The sequence below is a fragment of the Urocitellus parryii genome, chromosome 13 (genome assembly GCF_045843805.1).
Source record: "Urocitellus parryii isolate mUroPar1 chromosome 13, mUroPar1.hap1, whole genome shotgun sequence".
Classification (NCBI taxonomy): Eukaryota; Metazoa; Chordata; class Mammalia; order Rodentia; family Sciuridae; genus Urocitellus; species Urocitellus parryii.
Window position 1 is genome coordinate 24639657 of NC_135543.1, and position 20117 is coordinate 24659773.

Consider the following 20117-nt stretch of genomic DNA (forward strand, 5'->3'; position numbering starts at 1 on the left):
TTCATCTAACTCCAGTCAGACTGGCAGTTATCAAGAATACAAGCAACAATATGTGTTGGTGAGGATTCGGTGGGTGGGGGTGGGGGTGGGGGGAGACACACTCATACATTGCTGGTGGGACTGCAAATTGGTGCAATCGATCTGGAAAGCAATATGGAGATTCCTCAGAAAACTTGGGATGGAACCACCATTTGACCCAGCTATCCCACTCCTTGGACTATACCCAAAGGACTTTAAAACACCATACTAGAGTGACACAGCCACATCAATGTTTATAGCAGCTCAATTCATAATAGCTAAATTTTGGAACCATCCTAGATGTCCTTCAGTAGATGAATGGGTAAAGAAACTGGTATATATACACAATATAATATTATTCAGCATTAAAAGAGAATAAAATCATGGCATTTGCTGGTAAATGGGTGGAGTTAGAGACTATCATGCTAAGTGAAATAAGTCAATCCCAAAAAACCAAAGGCCAGGTATTTTCTCTGATAAGTGGTTGTTGATCCATAATGGGGGTGGGAGGGAGCATGGGAAGAATGGAGGAACTTTGGATAGGGCAAAGGGGAGGGAGGGTAAGGGAGGGTATGAGGGTAGGAAGGATGGTGGAATGAGATGGATATCATTACCCTAGGTAAATGTATGAAAACATGAATGGTGTAACTTTACTTTGTGTACAACCAGAGAAATAATTATGCTCCATTTGTGTACTATGAACTGAAATGCAGTCTGCTGTCATGTACAACAAATTAGAACAAATTAATTAATTTTTTGAAAAAGCACAACATTTTCTGTTACTAAATCTGCTTCTTTTGAAAATAAAGCAACATTTTAAAAGTCCCAGGAATTTATGTTGTCATGCTTTAGATAGTGAGTATACATTAGTTCTCTTTCATTTCTTTCCCCCACCCCACCCCATCCCCAATGCTAGGGATTGAACCCAGGGCCTTGAGCATGCTAGGGAAGTATTCTACCACTGAGCTATACTTCCAGCTCCTACATAGGGGAGATTTATAGTTTTCACCTCGTTTTCTTATTTGGACCAAAATTTTATTTTATTCTTTTTAGCTATATATAATGTCAGATACACAGTTGACTTTTTATTTTTTTAATGAGTGTCCTATAGATACACCTGTACTGGGACTCACTGGGCCATATCTGTGCATGCACATATGAAAGTTTTATCAGATTTATTCCACTATTCTTTCCTTTTCCTGTACCTTCTTCCTTCTCCTCAAACCTCTTTGTCTACTACACTGATCTTTCCTCTATTTTGTTGAAATTCCCTCTCCCTTTTTTATTTCCTTTCTCTCTCTTATTTTTTTACCCCCACCCCTTTCCCCCAGTTTTGGATTCGCGTCTGCATATCATTTGACCTTTGGCTTTCGGGACTGGCTTATTTCACTTAGCCTGATAGTCTTCAGTTCCATCTATTTACCAGCAAATGCCATAATGTCTGAATAATATTCCATTGTATATACATTACCACATTTTCTTTATCCATTCATATGTTGAAGGGCACTTAAGTTGGTTCCATAGCTTGGCTATTGTGAATTGTGCTGCTATAAACATTGATGTAGCTGTGTCACTGCAGTATGATGATTTTTAAATCTTTTCGATATATATCCTGAGGAGTGGGATGACTGGATATGGATATGGTCATATGGTGGTTCCATTCCTGGTTTTTTTGTGGAATCTCCATGCTGCTTTCCAGAGTGGTTGCACTGATTTGCAGTCCTACCAACAGTGTATGAGTGTACCTTTTCCCCCATATCCTTCTCTAACATTTATTATTATTTGTATTTTTTTAATCTTTATTATTTTGTTTATTATTTTTTTATGTGGTGCTGAGGATTGAACCCAGTGCCTCACATGTATGAGGCAAGCGCTCTGCCACTGAGCTATAGCCCCAGCCCCTATTTGTATTCTTGATAATCGCCATTCTAACTGTAATGAGATGAAATATCAATGTAGTTTTGATTTGTTATTTCCCTAATTGCTAGAAATGTTGAACATTTTTTCATTTGTCAAGACCATTTGTGTTTCTTCTTTTGAGAAGTAACTCTTCGTCCATTTATTGATTGGGTTATTTTGTTTTTGATTTTTTAGCTCTTTGTATATTCTGGATATGCCCTGAGGAGCAGGTGGCAAAGATCTCCCATTCTTTATGCTCTTTCTTCACACTCTTAATTATTTCCTTTGCTATGTAGAGCTTTTTAATTTGATGTCATCCCACTTATTGGTTTTTGTTTGTTTGTTTATTTGTTTTATTGCTTGTGCTTTCGGAGTCTTGTTAAGGAAGTTGGTTCCTGTGCTGACATGTTGGAGTATTTGGTCTATGTTTTCTTCTAGCAATTTCAGGGTTTCTGGTCTAATTCCTAGGGCTTTGGTCCACTTTGAGTTGACTTTTGTGCAGGTTAAGTGATGGGGATTAAATTTCATTCTTCTACATATAGATTCCCAGTTTTCCCAGCATTGTTTTTTTAAAAGGGCTACCTTTTCTCCAATTATGTTTTTGGTACCTTTGTCTGGTATCAGTTATTTGTACTTAAGTGGGTTTGTCTCTGTGTCTTCTATCCTATTTCACTGGTCTTTATGCCTGTTGTGGTTCCAGTACCATGCTGTTTTTGTTATTATAGTTCTGTAGTATAATTTGAGGTCTAGTATTACAATGCCTTCTGCTTCACTTTTCTTGTTAAGGCTTGCTATTCTGGGTCTCTTATTTTTCCGAATGAATTTCAGAACTGTTTTTTCCAGTGAAGAATATCATCAGAATTTTAATAGGAATTGCATTAAATCTATATAGCACTTTTCATAGTATGGCCATTTTGAAAATATTAATTCTGCCTATCCAAAAACATGGGAGGTTTTTTTTGTTTGTTTGTTTGTTTTTGTTTGTTTTACAAAAATAAACAGTTTTGTATTCTCTTCTCTAAATAAATCCAAATATAAAAGAATATCTATTGCTTCTTATAACCAAATATTAAGATATAGTATGTTGACTATTTAATCCTTCAAAGCCAGGCTCAGTGGTACACGCCTGTAATCCCTGTAGCTCGAGAGCCTGAGGCAGAAGGATCATGAGTTCAAAGCCATCCTCAACAACAGTGAGGTGCTAAGCAACTCAGTGAGACCCTATCTCTAAATAAAATACAAAATAGGGCTGGGGATGTGGCTCAGTGGTCGAGTGCCCCTGAGTTCAATCCTTAGTACCCCCCCAAAAAAAAAATTTCCCTTCAAAAGATCCTTTAAAATGTTTTGGGAATATTTTCAAGGTAAATTCCAATATTGTTTATGTTCATGCTTGCAGTGTCTAACAAACCAAATTATCCGTGCTTGATCCCAGAAAGCAAGAGAAAAGCAATGCCTCTTTCTTTATTGGAAGAAGTAAATTTGGAATAATTAAAGCCTACTCTATTAAATGCATTTACTTACTCTGAGACCACTGTCATGTTTTGGAAATGACTGTATTTAAATACATCACCTTCAGATGTTTTATTGCTTTCTGGAATCTTGATTTGAAAAAATAGTGTTAGAGACCAAAAGACAGAAGAGAAGAGGCTCTCTGCTTTTCAGTGTTCCTTTGGCTATGACCTCTGCCACGGGAAGGAGATGAGTTTTCTTAGGGCCCTTCGATGGCATCATTTGGACAAGGCCACATGCAGCACTGAGTCCAGCCAGTAGCCCCACCTGGCCAATGTCGGACCTGCAGCCCCATGGGAATCATTTCACCAGCAGGACCAGTCTTTGGCCGCTGGTCAGAGCACACCTGGTCATCCATGATGGTTTACAGATGAGGTAATTCAGTGTCAAAGAGGTGACATTATCGGTCTAAGTTGGTCAGTGTCAGGGCCAGCTCTACAATTCAGACATCCTGAATTTTCCTCTATGCTATCATTCTAGATGGCAGGGGTACATAATGGTCATAAAAGTTTATGCTTTCTTATGTCATCTATTTAAATTTCAAATAATTGGTAACTATGATAGCTGCCTTAGAGAGCATTAAGTGTCAACTTGCTGCTTCCTGCCACCTCCAATCTGTCTCACCTGGGGAAGTAAAGCAGAACAGAAATCTGGCACAGCTTCAGATTTCCGACTACGAATGGCACAAGACAGGGTGTCTTCCTGCCAGAGTCCTGAGTTGATAGCTGGGATCGTAGCTGGACTCCATATCTGCAGCACACAGATCAAACACACCTCCATCTTCCTCACCTGGCTGCTTCTGGCCGACATGCACTCAAGTCCAAGTGTGCTCCTCTGCGGCCCTGATGACCAGGACTTGAGCGGTCATGAAGGGCCAGGGCTCCAGCAGCGGCCTATTCATCTCCCCTGGTGTCCTAGTCTCAGCCAGTGTCATCCCTTTGCCACCTAGCAACATAATTTTCCTTTATAAACTGTTTGCCATGTTGTTGCTTGTTCACAATGTTATAAAATATGAAAATGTTATCTTCATTAAAAAATAGAGAAAAATTCAAATTGCATGGCTTTGTACCTATGCAGTTGAGTTTCTAATGTCCCCCGAGACTAGTTCAAGACTCCAGTTTGGATATGGTGGCCAATTTTTTGAACTGCTCACATACTGAGTAGTTTTCTCGTCCAGGAAAGGGTAAAAGCAGATTCCTGAATGGCAAAGAGCAGACTTGTAAGTGAAAGAGTCAACCTTCAGCTTATAAATATTAGTACTTTCACATTTGTTAGCTTTCTGTGAGTATTTTCCTCAGGGGCAGGCAGGCTGATCATGATCTGGATCATGTCTGATTTATACTCATTGTCTGCCCTTGTTTATTATCCTGTCTCTGCACTGGTTTTGGAAAGCAGAGAATTTGAAGTATTATTTTTCTTTTCTGTCACAATATTGACAATAAAAACGTGCTCTCTTTAGCTGGCTGTTTAATTGCTCTATGGCAGTGCCAGAATAAAGAAGGACCCTGAGCATGTTCTGTGGCTCTCCAGTCTCTGGGCTATCTGAATGGTCCTGCCTCTATTTCAGGAAGGTAGGAGTGATGGGTGACAGTTGAAGAGACAGGCATGACTTGGGAAACACCAAAGTGCCCTTCGACCCTCTCCCTCCATCCCCATCACTCACTTTCCCAAGCCAAGCATCAGGGTTCCTGTGACCTTACCAGCCCAAAGCCATCACTGGCTGGCACCAGGCCCCGCTGTTACATTGTAGTCAACCTCCCAGTGCTGTTCATTCATTTGCTATGAGCCTTCCCAGGACGTTTCTTAGAACTCTGGAGGGAAACCTTTATGAGCCCAGCCTTGCCAGTCTGCAGCTCAGCATGGTCTTTGCCTTTCCATTCTAACTGCAGAGAGACCTTTGTCTAAGAAAGGGAATTCAGATAATTTATCCAGAGCACTGTGCTGCCCTCTGGTTAACATTCTGCCTATTCAGCCCCTGCACTTGGAGCAGTTTGCAAGGTGGCATGGAGCTTTTTTTTTTTTTTAATTGGTTGTTCAAAACATTACAAAGCTCATTACATATCATCTTTCATACATTTGATTCAAGTGGGTTATGAACTCCCATTTTTATCCCAAATACAAATTGCAGAATCACATCAGTTACACATCCACATTTTTACATAATGCCATATTAGTGACTGTTGTATTCTGCTACCTTTCCTATCCCCTACTATCCCCCCTCCCCTCCCCTCCCATCTTCCCTCTCTACCCCATCTGCTGTTGTTCAATTCTCTCCCTTGTATTTTTTTCCCCTTTCCCCTCACATCCTCTTATATTTAATTTTGTGTAACAATGAGGGTCTCCTTCCATTTCCATACAATTTCCCTTCTCTCCCTCCCACCACTCGTCTCTGTTTAATGTTAATCTTTTCCTCATGCTCTTCCTCCCTGCTCTGTTCCTAGTTGCTCTCCTTATATCAAAGAAGAAATTTGGCATCTGTTTTTTAAGGATTGGCTAGCTTCACTTAGCATAATCTGCTCTAATGCCATCCATTTCCCTGCAAATTCCATGATTTTGTCATTTTTTAGTGCTGCGTAATACTCCGTTGTGTATAAATGCCACATTTTTTTTATCCATTCATCTATTGAAGGGCATCTAGGTTGGTTCCACAGTCTAGCTATTGTGAATTGTGCTGCTATGATCATTGATATGGAGCTTTACAGGAGATGAACCATGGCAGGATCCGTGCAGGCTCTTCAGGACTTCAATATGGAAAGTAGTGTTGTTACTCTGTGGAAGAACTCTTAGCACCTCGTTCAGATTCTGATTTGCATTATCACCAGCATCTTTGAAGATACAATAGTGACATAAAAAATAATTGTTTGTAAACTAGTGGAACTAGGAAGCTCCTAGCAAAATTTGAACCAACTGGATTGTCCTGCACCATTTAGAGCCACCTTTCCCATGTTTTCTTGCTGCTCACTTTCACTGTGTTCTGGGCCCCAGGCATGTTTCTCCACCTTTCTGTGTCATGGAGTGGGCCTAGCCAAGGCCCAGATACTGACTTCTAGATTTCCTAATTCTCTTTGTTAGTCCCTATGGCTATGAAAAAGTAAACAGATCACATTATGTGTTTTCAAATTTGTTGATGATACATTTTGGGATAACCGCGGAGCCAAGATTGTCTCGCTGGGAAGGGAAGCCACAGGACTGGCTCAGTACATCACGGATCATGCTTGGATCTCTGGGAAATATGGCCATGGGAGATACAGACTGAACTTCCTCCTCTTCACTCTAAAAATATTCTTTAGAATGGTGGATTTAGGGGTAAAGTTCGGTGCCAGAATGCTGGCCTAGCATGCTTTAGGCCCAGGTTTGATACCCAGCACATCAAAAAAACAGAACAAAACAAAGAGTCATGGGATTTAAGTATGATTTTCTCCACATAGATTGGAGAAGCATCACTGGCTTAGCAACCACAGGATTTCCACATACCACCAAGAGAAGGGTGTTCTTTTTTTTTTTTTTTTTTTTTTTTTTTGGCGGTGCTGAGGATTGAACCCAGGGCCTAAACCCAGCCTGAGTAGGTTATTCTTTCCAAAAGCAAAAAGAAAGGGGAAAAAAAAAAAAAAAAAAACCTCTTCTGTCAAGGATGCAAAGGAATGTTGATTACCAGAGCCTAGTTTTTACCTCTTCTCAGAACAATCAAGGCATGATTTTCTAATAGTGTGGGTGAGATACCATTGGAGACAAAAAACTGTCAAGTGTGTTTACAGTTTAAATCCTAGGAGTGATCCAAGAAGATAGCTCCTGAGAAATTAACCATTTCTTATCTCCATATCTGTCTTGATTGGAATTCTTTCCAGATATCTTTTGGACATCCTGTGGCAAAGTCTATGTCCCCACCTGATAAAATCACCCAGACTCCTTTACTTAGTGACACATCGTCTGGGCAAGTCAGTGGGCAGACCTTCTGTCTCTGCTCTTGTCCCCCCGTCTTCTATATGTCTTTACACATGTAATCCCAGCAAAAGTATCTCAAATATGGCAAACAACAACTCTAAACAAGATTCAGAATCTTCCGTGAACTCCTCATCTTCTACCACCCTGGTTCATAAATTAGTCTTGGAAAAATTTTTACCGTAAAGAAAGATTATCACAAACATAGTAGTTAGGTGTAACTCTCATTTTGAGGTCATATGCTTGCTTTTTTTTTTAACATTACTAAAACCTTGACAAGAGTCAAAGGTAAGGGAGGACTAATAAAAATGGAACTTCTCAGCTTATGTTTTATGCATCAGTCTAGCCCATAACTCTCTATAACTCATGAGCTTGTTAGGAGTTCATTTCCTTTTCATAATTTCATATGAAGTTTCATAACATATATGAAATATGACAGATGACCCTCTCTGTTAGCATTATTGGTTCATTATCTGTGAGCTGGATTTTCCTAGGTGAGACTTTCACAATGGTAGGATAGCAGGCAATTTGAGAAGTAAATGAACCTGTTAGACTGTTGTCCCCCAAATTCTAAATAGCACAGCTCGCTTAGTTCTTAGAGTACCATGGGCTAAATATTGCCTAAATAACTATAATGTATAGTTGATAAATATTGATCCCAAATAATTTTTACCAGTTATTTCATTAATTTCACTTAGTATACAGGGCCAAATTTTCCCAACATTTTATTTTATATGTAATTCTAACTTTGTCCACAGATAATTTCTACCCCTTTATTTGTTTTTTGTTTTGTTTTGTTTTGTTTTGTTTTGTTTTAAAGAGAGAGTGAGAGAGGAGAGAGAGAGAGAGAGAATTTTTAATATTTATTATTTTTTAGTTCTCGGCGGACACAACATCTTTGTTGGTATGTGGTGCTGAGGATCGAACCCGGGCCGCACGCATGCCAGTCGAGCACGCTACCGCCTGAGCCACATTCCCAGCCCTCTACCCCTTTATTTGTTGTTTGCTAATTCATTTGCTCAGCAAATGTCTGTTAAGCCTTTGGCAGTATTCTGAGTATTAGGGGAGCCTTGTTGTGGGCGGGTGGGATCCCTGCCCTCATGGAGCTCATATTCTAGGTAGAATTTCATCTCATAGAAATGCATTGTTTTCCTGAGAACTTGCTCTTGGCCAGGCATCTGGGTCCTCCTTGTGACAGTGAGCCCACCATAGAAGGACAAATAGTTTCAGACATTCCTGGCTCTACTCTGGGCCAACTTTCAGCAAAATAAGTTCTACAATAAACTCTACTTTTGTACCCCTCCTACCTCAGGATCAAAACATTCTGCCTTCCAGCCTCCTGAATTGGAGTTGGCCCAAGGACAGTGACGAGGAGTTGACACAGCAAAGCTAATGACTTTTTAATTATAAATATCCTCAACCTGCTCTCTACTCATATTAGCAGATGAGCACACTTTTCACACCAGTCCCCAAGGCCACCTTCCCTGTACCCCACAAATGCAACTTCCAATTGCTGGCACACCACACTAACAGCTAGTCCAGGGAGAGCCATTAGCCTCATGCTCACAAGGTTCCCTGCACCGTAAGGTCCCCTTCCAGATGCCGCCTGCAGCAGAAGGGACTGTCCTTCCTTCTGCTCCAGGCTGCTCATCAGCCCCCAGAAAAAAGACATTGAAAACTAAAGACAGAAAAGCTCTCCTTCCCACGGCCCCTCACCTGGTAAGGAAAGGCCCAGCAGGGGCACATGCTCAGGCTTCGGACTCTCACGGGCTTCAAATTCTGGTTGGTCAAATGATGGCAAGCTTTTAGAGACCTTGTCATCTGGATGGGCTTTGACCTTATCCTGTACCTTTCCTACTTTGTAGAGGAGTCTTTTTTTCCCCAATATGGAAGCCATTAGTGTCACTTATAGATACTCAGAAATGGTGAAATTGCTGCTTGAACTCCAGGTGGCCTGGGCTTTCAGGGTGGTGTCTGCTACCTCATGGTTGTCCTCCTGATGGCAGCACGCTTCCAGAGAGCCCCCATGGGCCCTGTGCACCGCCAGTGCTGCATTCCTGGAATAAGAACTATGTAATATTTTGAACGACCAATGATAAATAAATAAATAAATAAATAAGTAGATAAATAAATAAATAAATAAAGTAAAAAAAAAAGAAGAAGTGTCTTGTTCATCTTCTGAGAGCTCACATTATGGGCTTTTTAATTTTATCTTTGTCTTTCTTAATTTATAACTTCCAAGAAGTGGCCCTTCATGATTTTCTATATTTTGAATTTACTTCTGGACTCTTTTTTAAAGAATTCATAGCCAGATATGGTGGTATGCTGCTTAGGAGGCTGAGGCAGGAGGATTATTCAAGGCCAGCCTAGGCAAAACTAGACCCCGTCAAGAGAATAAATAAATAAATTCATATAAAGTAGAATACTACACGTTCAGTGCTGTTATTCATTGACCAACCCACTCTTCTTTTTGCCAGGGCTTACAGTATTTGATACACTGTAACTTGTTCTGTTGCACGTGGCAGAATCTTCCCTATAGTCTTGCTCAACCAGTAATTCCACTGAGTGGATGTCATAGATGTTTCCTGATTGTTCAGTTCATTCTTTCCCCCAGTTTGCTATCCAAACCTGGCCCCATGTTAGCCAGAGCTACCTGGGAGTCCACCCCCTTTCCCCATCTCAAGACACCCTTCCTGCTTGTTCCTGTTCCTCTTCCTAAATCTAAATGACACCATTGGAGCAGAGTGTCACTCCTTTCCTTCCTCTGTAGCCCCAAATGCAGTACCACTGTATCATGACGCTCACCTACTTTTAGTTGAAGGAAGGACCAAAGTCACATGACAGTAATCTGTGGAGAGGACTGACAGGACCATCCACCACAAACCCTGCCTGTGCTGTGGACAGTGGCTTGGCCCATCCATCAGGGCACACCAGCTGCCAGCAGATCCCAGGCCACCTCATTGCCAGTGGTCACCCGTCCACTTGTCTGTTCAGAGGCTTAATCCAGGCTTAAGTTTTTTAATGTGCTGTGTAGTTGTTTGATTTAAAATTGTATTAAGCTTCCTTGGAGCCATGCCAGGTGCTCGCTAGAGTTTCTGATGCTATCTGAATAACCTTTACGTGGAAGCTGGAAATCTCCACTGAACTTTTGTGGTAATATAATTATGACAGTTGTGCCCTACATCTGCTCACTGAACTTCCTGTGGGTTTTCATCAGATCGCATAACTGACAGCAGAGTCGGGCTGTGCGACTCTTGGTCTACTTGTTAGATCCAAGTCTCCGCCACTGAATCAGACCTCTGCTTTGTCTGAACTGGGCGTCCGGATGTCCCACTGTGGTAGGTTGATTCACTGGAGCTGATAAAAACGTTCCGGCCACACTGAGAGTCTAACATTACCTCTGGCTCCAAAAATCAAAACAACAGGATTGTTGTAAGTAGCTTTGGATCAAGACCAAACTCCAAGCTTCAGAGATGGGTTTTCTCTCCTTGTTGGGCTGAGTCACAGGATAAGGACCTCAGAGAGGAATGGATGCCAAGGGCTCTCCCAGGTTAGCCTGGACTGACATTACCAGCATCCTGCCTTGTGCTGGCCAGTTCTAGCACTAGCTCTTGCCTTAACTGGCAAACCAAGGCCCCTCCTGCCCTCGCACCTCCTCTGCCTTCCCAGAGCAGCACCCTGCAGCCCTAGAGTCCACAGGGGTCCTGAGAAGTACAGGAGGGAAGATTGGGAGAGAAGCACTGGATGCATGTCAGAGCAGGGAGGGCCTAACAGTCCCCACATGGCCCTCACCCAGGGTCTGCACTATCGAGTGTATTGCTGGTGGATCAGAGACAAAGGCACTGTGGAGTAAGGAAGCTGGGCCTCCTCAGCCCCACAGGATGGCATTATTGTTCTCCCCAGGCTTGCAAAGAAACAAAAAGGAAAGTCGACTTTTTCTGGGTTGCTGATTTGACTTTCAGACATGACATTTCTTGGACTGGGTCCCAACAAATGTGTCCCCGGTGTTCTTAGTGCTAAATAAAACCTTTTGTCTTTCTTTTCCTTGGCCTTCAGACTTCTAAGACATCTCAGAGAAGCACATGGTTGAAGGCTGTCTGTTTCAGTCTCCCTGCAGCTGCAAGACTGACAGGCCATTTGGGGAAGGGGTTCAATTAAATGCAGCTTGGACCCAGCCTATCAGCAGCCTCGTCACATTCATCAGGTTGGCTGAAAGGCACTGTGGAAACTCTTACGATTTATGCCGACTTTTCACCCTTGCAGAGTGCTCCCAGGACACTGGTCTTGTAAACAATTCATTTCAGTAGAGGAAGCTCTTTGCCTTGTGTTTTCAGGTGTTAGCTTAGCGTACGCAGTGAACAGGCCCTTGTTTTTCTTGCTTTTGTGCGTGATTCTCCTTTCTGAACTGTTCAAGTGCTAGTAAAAAGTTTCAAGCAAACAACCCAAGAAATACTAGCTCAGAGCTCAGTTGTTTACTCTGAGACATAGAGAGCTGGCGCTGTGGACTCAGGGATGTAAGCATGAGCTGTCTAGGTGTCCAAGCGATTTTCTACCAGTGGCACACATGTGGAAGAGAGCAATTTGGGAACCTTTCTGTGGAAAGCGTCAGACCTTAACTAGCAGAACAGTATTGACATATGTCAATAATATACCAGATGCTCCGAAGATCCCATCTCTGGGGGCTGAGGCTTGGAGCCCAGCCTGCTTACCTGTAAGCTCTCTAGGCCACAGAGCTTCTCAACAGCAACTTCATGCTGTTTTAAGCAGTTGAGAGCCTTGACCTTTCAAGCCATCTATAGTCTATACCTAGGACAGCTCAGGAACACTCACTCCCTGCTGTGAAAGCTGTCTAAGCAGAAATCAGCAACCACTGGACCTCAGGGTTGCTTGACCTCAGCTGAGCCTAGGCCCCACCCATTCAGGCTTTTCTCGGGACCAGCCCAGCAGAGCCCAGAGGCAGACAGGGGATAAGAAATGTTTAGACCTTACTGGGGTCATCTCATAAAGCCACACCCTGTCAGAACTGGAAGAAGCTCAGAGGCCTTCACTTTACACACGGTAAGAAAATGGCATTCTAGCAAAATGTTATGACTTGCCCCAAATTGCCCAGCCTAGCGGTAGCTGTCAGGGCAGAGCCCGGGCCTCCAGAGCCTGGGGCTCCAACAGAGCAGTCCCTTTGTTTGACAATGTGGGCACTCACACTTGTGCACAAAGGTTAAGTACTATTGATGGGGGGGACATTAAAGCTCCTCATCATTTGTTGGAAAACTTGGAAACCTGTCCATGTTCTCAACAAGAGCACATGGGTCCCTGGTGACTGGGACGCTGCAGGTGGAAGGTGTGACTTTCCTTTACCTCTGCCTCCACCACTTCTGGCTGTGGCCTCCGGCATGTTGCTTACCCTGGTTGAGCCTCACTTTTCCTTTCTCTGCATCAGGGTTAATCATACTTGTCATGTGCAAATGTGAAGTCATTCATTCATTCAGTTCAGCAAACACTTCATGTCATTAGTATGGCAGGTGCTCGTGTGGTGGCCATCTTCCTAGAACCTGCATTCTCCTGGGGGAAACGCAGTCCACAAGTAAACTAATGGGAAATAAGCACCCATTGTGCTAAGTGCTGTGAACACAGTAAGGCAATGGCCTGTAAGGTCCCACTTTCTTTTTAATAAGGTGGCCACTAGTGAAACAGGATGTGCCAGGCATGTCACATAGGTGGCTCCAGTCAAATGTCACTTCCCTGAGCTCTCTACTAGGTTTTCTCTATGAACTTCAAGCACAAGGCTCTGTGTCATCTCTGGTCAACTGCAGCCACCATATCCTCCAGCCCCATATAGCTCAGAGGGCGAGCTGCCACAACCCCAGCTCCTCCTCGGCTGTTGCTGAATGTACTACATAATGGGAAGATTGTGAACCTCTGGGTCACGGTCCTAATGTCAAGTACATAGTAGGATTGACCATCTTCTCCACATCACTTACAGCTATAAACCTGACTCAGGGCCTGTTGCCTCCTGGTTGCACCAAACTCTGAGACAGAGACAAGCAGTTCTTCAGATCTGCCTCCTTTCAGTGACTCGTTCATTTGTCACTTTTTCAAGTGTCTGGCCACTATCTGTGGGCATGCAGCCACTAACAAAGCATGAAAATCTCATGGGCCAGGCCTTCTATGTAATGGGGTCGTGGCTGTGATGTGTGGTTTTGCTTTCTCAGCGCTCCTCCTCAGCCTTCCACCACCACCCCCACCTCCTAGGACCTTGGGCTTGCCCCTCATCTCCCACCCACTTGTGACTGGGATCGCCAAACTGCAGTCTCTCCTGACAGCTGCCCTGGCACCAAAGGCTTTAGTAGGTCCCAGCTGCTCCTCAGGCTGCTAGGAGAATCATTCTGTGTCCAAGCTGGATTACATATATAGGTCAGGAATAAAATTAGGAAAAAAAAATTTTTAATATTTTTTAGTCGTAGTTGGACACAATACCTTTATTTTACTTATTTATTTTTATGTGGTGCTGAGGATCAAATGCAGCACCTCGCACGCATTAGGCCAGCTCTCTACCGCTGAGCCACAACCCCAGCCCCCAAATTAGAAAATTTTTACAGCCCAAATCCTGCTATAATGTAAGTGCCACTGTAGGCTGCTAAGCGGCTCACCTTCTCCCCTGTGGGACAGGACTGAGGAGTGCAGGCCCAGGGCACCTGCAAGGCTTTGAAGAGTGACCTTGAGCTCCCCTCGTCAAAGCTAAGGCTGTGGGGAAAGCTGCCCACTCCAGTACTGTGGCCAGCGTCTCCCTCTTTAGTTCAAGGCCCAGGATTCGTGAGGGAGGGTCCTCATCTCCAGAATGACTCAACACTGCAGATGAGGTCCCAGCCTCATACACCAGAGGATGTTTGCCTGAACATTGTCCAGCCCAAAGGAGGGGCTCTTGCTCAGCTGTGATAAGTCTCATCTTAGTCATATGCACTGTTTGGGTCCCTCCTCAGCAAACTGTCAGCCAGACTGACATTAACTGACCAGAACTCACTGTGGGGTCACTCGTGCCACAAGTTATTTACATTTCCTGAGGATCCATGGTACAGCAAATGTCTTAAAAGCCTGGTGCTTCTAGCCTGTGACCGACTAGGGGAGGGGATTCTCCATTCACCACACCACTTACAAACTCCTGCTGCTCTTGCCTGTGCATGGAACTGGGAGATGATAAAAATCATCTTGTTTTTGTTGCAGAAATTTCCAGAATTGAAATTCAAATACGTGGAAGAGGAGCAGCCCGAGGAGTTTTTCATCCCCTACGTGTGGTCTCTGGTCTACAACTCAGCAGTGGGCCTGTACTGGAACCCACAGGACGTCCAGCTGTTCACAATGGATTCTGACTGAGGCAGGACGCACCTCCCACCACCCCAGCCAAACAGCCCTGCTAGTTATTTTATTTCTGGGGAACAGAGGCAGACAGAATGCCCAGTGTGTCTTCTATCAGAGAGGATCACGAACGTGTTTCCCTCGCACACTTAGATTTGGAGAATTGATGCCAGTTGGCAATAGATCATTCAGCTTAGATTGTAGTGCAAGGGGTTGGGGGCACACAACAATAATAAACATGAAAACCTGCTAGTCAACATGCAGTTTTATTTCTAAACCAAAAATCTAGAGCTTCCCAGGATCCTGATGCCCTAGGCACATAATAAACACAGCAGTACACACTATTTTTTTTTGTTGTTGTTGTTAGCACATTTAAGACTTTGTTTTGGCCATGTAGGCACACATGCCTGTGTGTGTGTGTGTGTGTGTGTGTGTGTGTGTGTGTGTGTGTGTGTGCGCGCGCGCGCGCTCGCATGTGCACACCTCTCAGCAGTCCACAGTGTCCTAAACACTGGCCTGGGCAGTGCAGCACTAGCCTTTCAAGGCTCTTTGTCTTTCCCTCAAAGAAAGAAAAAGGCTCCTTTGGGGAGAGTTGGCCTCTGAACTACAGCTGGAGTTCAACTAGAGCGTCACACAGGTTAAGTGAATCTGCTCTGTATTCATCACCGGGAAAAGAAAAGCTTAATTTTGAAAGCAGTTGTTTTCCTTCAACCAGGCTAGTCAAAGCAAAAGGAGACTCATTTATTAATGCTATAATCCAGGCGAAAATGAAAAACATGATTTTCTCTTTGTTTCTAATACTTTAAAAATGCTTTGGGGCCATGAAAACTGTGGGTTTGGCCCCTGAGCTAGAGGAAGGGGCTTCTCTGAGGAACATGCCACTGAGCTGTGTTGAGCAGAATCGTGGTATGAGGACCATAGGACTGTCCTTTCAAGCCACACACTGTCCCTGGCCAGTCCCTGCCCAGTAGAGACAAGGAGCCTAGTTTCACTGTCAGGAATGTGAAAAAGCATCTGCAGGTTTCCTAATGGGAAGCGCATGACCCAGATGAGGCTGGGCAGCTGCTTCAGCCGGCAGTCACCACTGCAGTTCTTCAGGACCAGTGTCTCTGCCTGTCTCCGCACCCCTGGGACTGGGAATCTAGTCATTTTGGTCTGTCACATCCTCCGACACCATACCTGATGTAAAGGTTAAAACCATGCCAGCACTTCAGTGTACCTCTGTGTGATTTCCACCTGTGAAAAGCCAGGGCCGGGCCGTCTTTATTGGCTTTTGGCTTAGGAGCGTTCCCTTACCCTCATTTGGACAGGGTGAAGTGGAAGCCCCTGAGGCCAGATGACGAAGGGTCTGGAGAGGTGGGCACAGGAAGCAAATGCATCCCAGGGGCTGGCTCCTGGCCCTCCCAGAGATCCTCGCAGGGACTCAGCTGCTTCACGTGACTGGGCCCGCCTCCCTCTCAGCACTTGTGTTGTCAGGCCCCTCTGTCCCCAAAAATGGCCATGGACTCCCATCCTGTGGTCTGTGTGGGATCTCTGGCTGGTGCTGTGGCTCACACCTTCTCCTCAGTCCAGCTTTGGGGTGCAGGTGACCTGAAGGTGGAATGACTTGGTTGTCATTTGAGGTAGCATTATGCCTATTTCCTATGTGGGAAATGACTTACAGCTTTAATTTGTTTCCAATTCTAATTTGCTTTCTTTTCCTTTGAACAAACAGCATCAAAAAATAAAAAGGTTTTTAAGTGTTATGTGAAGCCGCTAATGTCTGTTAAGACCACAGAATTGTCCTCTGAGTCTGAAGGCTGGGCAGTGCCATGGAACAGCCATGACACAGGACTGATACAGGACTGTCAATCCATGTGGTGGGGAGCAGGGGGGAATGTGGTCCCCAAGAGCCCAGACATCTTGATAAGAGGAAACTGCCACGGAAGCCTTGACAAGAAACTGAGGGTCACTTCCTCAGGCCTCTAGGCTCCCTGAGTTCACCTGAGCCCTGGCTTCAGACGTGCCTCCCTCTCCTCCTCTCCAGCCTGCTACACAGCACAAGTGCTGAGGCCTAGCTCCCCTGGGGCAGCAGCCTCCACCACCTGAGCCCCCAGCATCAAGGCCTCTACCCACATCACTGCCTCAGCTTTGCAAAGCCACCCAGAGTTCTTTTCTTATTTTTGTGAAAGATTTATCACATGGCAATAAATTTAAGTGCTATGCTTGAATTATGCTTGATTTTTTTTTTTTTTTTTTTTTTTTTTTTGCCTGTGCTGGGATTGAACCTGGACCTTGAGCATGCTAGGCAAGTGCTCTGCCACTGAGCCACATCCCCAGCCCTGCTTGAATTCATTTTGAGTATTAATTTGCTTAGAAATCTTTTCATTTCCCCCAAAGTAAAAATGTGTAAAATGCAGCAACACAAGAGTTCAGATGGAAATTAACAGAATAGACAAGGTGGCTTTATCTGAGGCATGAAGCCATTCTTGCATCTCGTCATTGTATCAACAAAGGATTCTGCCACGTATTTATTTCTAAAACAATGTGCCCCCTTTCAATTCCACCTTCTCTATCAAGAGTTCAGGCACTTTGCACAAAGCATCAGAATTCTAACTCTGGTCCCCACCACCACCTTTTGGGGCTGGTGTCATAGGGTGGAGGAACAACCTTGAACAGGACCTTAAGCGGGGCACACCAAAGAGGGCAAAGACCAGAAAGTAAAGAAAACAGGACCCTGGAATGGCAGCATAGGAGGCACACTGCTCACATACTTCTCTCTGGAGGGAAAGGCAGAGATGGAAAAGTGGAAGATGTAAAGAGAAGAGAACATAGGAGCAGCCTCAGACAGTGTTCGCCCCTCTCACTAGCACAGATTAAGGTATGTCTCCAAAAGAGGCATTCAGTGGAAGTGGGCTCTTAGGTGCTGAGTTTCTTAATATTTCATTCTTGATTTGGGGGCGGTGCCAGGAAATGAATGGAGAGGCACTCGGCCACTGAGCCACATCCCCAGCCCTATTTTATATTTTATTTAGAGACAGGGTCTCACTGAGTTGCTGAAACTGGCTTTGAACTCGTGATCTTCCCTCCTCAGCCTCCCAGCTGCTGTGAATAGACGCATGCGCCACCGTACCCTCCTAATATATCATTATTTAGGCACCATGCCATCCTTGAGACTCAGAAGAGCCAGGGTTTGCACCAGGTATGGAGCCTGCATAACTGAGCTCCTTGCTCTGTGTGGCAGGCCATGAATTAGACTCAGGTGCTCTGGCTGAGGCTTCCCAGGCTCGTTCATGAAGTCAACCCTGCAGGTCTCTTGGTTCCCTCTTGGTACTTTGCCTGCTATTTCAGTAGTTGCCACTTGATATCAGGGACTGATCCTTGGGCCTTCCAAAGACAAATTCAGGGCTCCTCCAGTATCCATGATCTCCTGGAGTCAAGGAGGTCAGGGTTCTGTTCTCTGATGAACTAAGCTTTCTGTCAGTAGGAAAAACTGAGCACACAATGCACAGTGAACAATGCATTTTTTTTTCTTTTTTTAAAGAATTCTATTAAAGCACAAAATTTAATCATTAGGGTAGTCAGGGTCCCAAAGCAGAGCAAGGGAGACTCATCAGCAACCCCACCACTTGGTCAATGCTCCAACCACCACTTGATTTCACAAGGCAAATGTCAGCTACTGTGGGCCTAGCAAAGCCCAGAAGAAAAGCAGCCTTAGTGTGTTCTGTGGTGTGAGTAGCACACAGTGAGCGATTTGTTTAAAAAAAAAAATATATATATATATATATATATATTACAATTTGGAGTCTGGGAGGTCCAATATCAAGGTGACAGCATCTGGTGGGGCCTTCTTGCTGTTTTATCCCAATGCAAAAGGGCAGGGAGAGGGGGACCACTCCAAAAATCCTTCCTGAGAGGGCAGATCCTTTAGGGCCCACTGTCCTCTTAAAGTGCCCACCTCTTCATGCTGTTACAGTGGCAGTTAAACACCAGTTTGGGAGAGGACAAATGTTAAAACTATGACACAGCCCCACACAGCTAAAGAGGTGAACTTTCACCACCCTTCTGGATGCCTCCCAACAAATTTGTATGGTTTTATTTTGGTTTGTTTGTTTGAATTTTGACCAGATTTTGAAGCTTTCCTCAGCTGGAGGGTTTAGATTACCTCTATTACTTTGTCTAGAATAAACCTGGATACTAAAGCTCACCATCCACAGCAAACAATGCATTTTTTTTTCTTTTTTTAAACCACCTCAGGATCTGAATGTAAATTAAAGTGAAACTAGATCACGAGTAACCTCTGGTACCTTCCCAAAGCACATGTAAATTCTCTCTGAAGAAAGTGAACATAACCCAACAAATATTGCTGGGAAAACTGAAAACCCATATGCAGCAAAATGAAACTAAACCCGTCTCTCACCATGCACAAAAGTGGATCAAGGACCTAGGGATTAGACCAGAGACCCTGCACATAATAGAAGAAAAAGGAGGCCCGAATCTTCATGATGTCAGATTAGGCCCCAGTTCCTTAATAAGACTCCTAGAACACAAGAAATAAAATCAAGAATCAATAAATGGAATGGATTCAAACTAAAAGGCTTCTTCTCAGCAAAAGAAACAATCAGTGAGGTGAAGAGAGAGCCTACATTTGGGGAGCAAATTTTTGCCACATGCATGTCAGAGCACTGATCTCCAGGATATATAAAGAACTCAAAAAGCTTAACAACAACAAAGCAAACAACCCAATTAATAAATGGGCTAAGGAGCTGAACAGACACTTCTCAGAAGAAGATACACAATCGATCAACAAATATATGAAGAAATGTTCAACACCTCTAGTACTTAGAGAAATGCAGATAACTATAAGATTTCATTTCACATCCATCAGAATGGCAGAATACAAACAACAATAAGTGTTGTCAAGCATGTGGGGGAAAAGGCACACTCATACATTGCTAGTGAGACTGCAAATTGATACAACCAATCTGGAAATCAGTATGGAGATTCCTTAGAAAACTTGGAATGAAAGTTTTGACCCAGCTATCCCACCCCTTGGTCTATACCCAAAGGACTTAAAAACAGCATACTATAGTAACACAGCCACATCAATGTTAATAGCAGCTCAATTCACAATAACGGAGGAACGAACCTAGATGTCCTTCAATAGATGAATGGGTAAAGAAACTTAGCTATATATACACAATGGACCATTACTTAGCATTAAAAGAGAATAAAATTATGGCAATTTTCAGGTAAATGGATGGAGTTGGAGAATATCATGCTAAGGGAAGTAAGCCAATCCCAAAAAACCAAAGGCCGAATGTTCTCTCTGATAAGTGGATGCTGATCCATAATGGCGGGAGGGGGCATGGGAAAAGTAGAAGAACTCTGATTGGGCAAAGGGGGAGGAGGGATGGGGAAGA

At 43.8% G+C, this 20117-nt stretch overlaps 1 protein-coding gene across 5 annotated transcripts in view; it reads left to right on the forward strand.

The window, feature by feature from the left end:
- Window positions 1–16460, forward strand: part of Dym (dymeclin) — a 356427-nt gene extending 339967 nt beyond the window's left edge. For all 5 annotated transcript variants that reach the window (XM_026393752.2, XM_026393749.2, XM_026393748.2 and 2 more), the window contains one exon: window positions 14584–16460. In XM_026393752.2, the coding sequence (XP_026249537.2) occupies window positions 14584–14733 (150 nt within the window). In that variant the 3' untranslated portion in view covers window positions 14734–16460. The remainder of the gene's footprint in view (window positions 1–14583) is intronic.
- Window positions 16461–20117: the final 3657 nt, after the last annotated feature.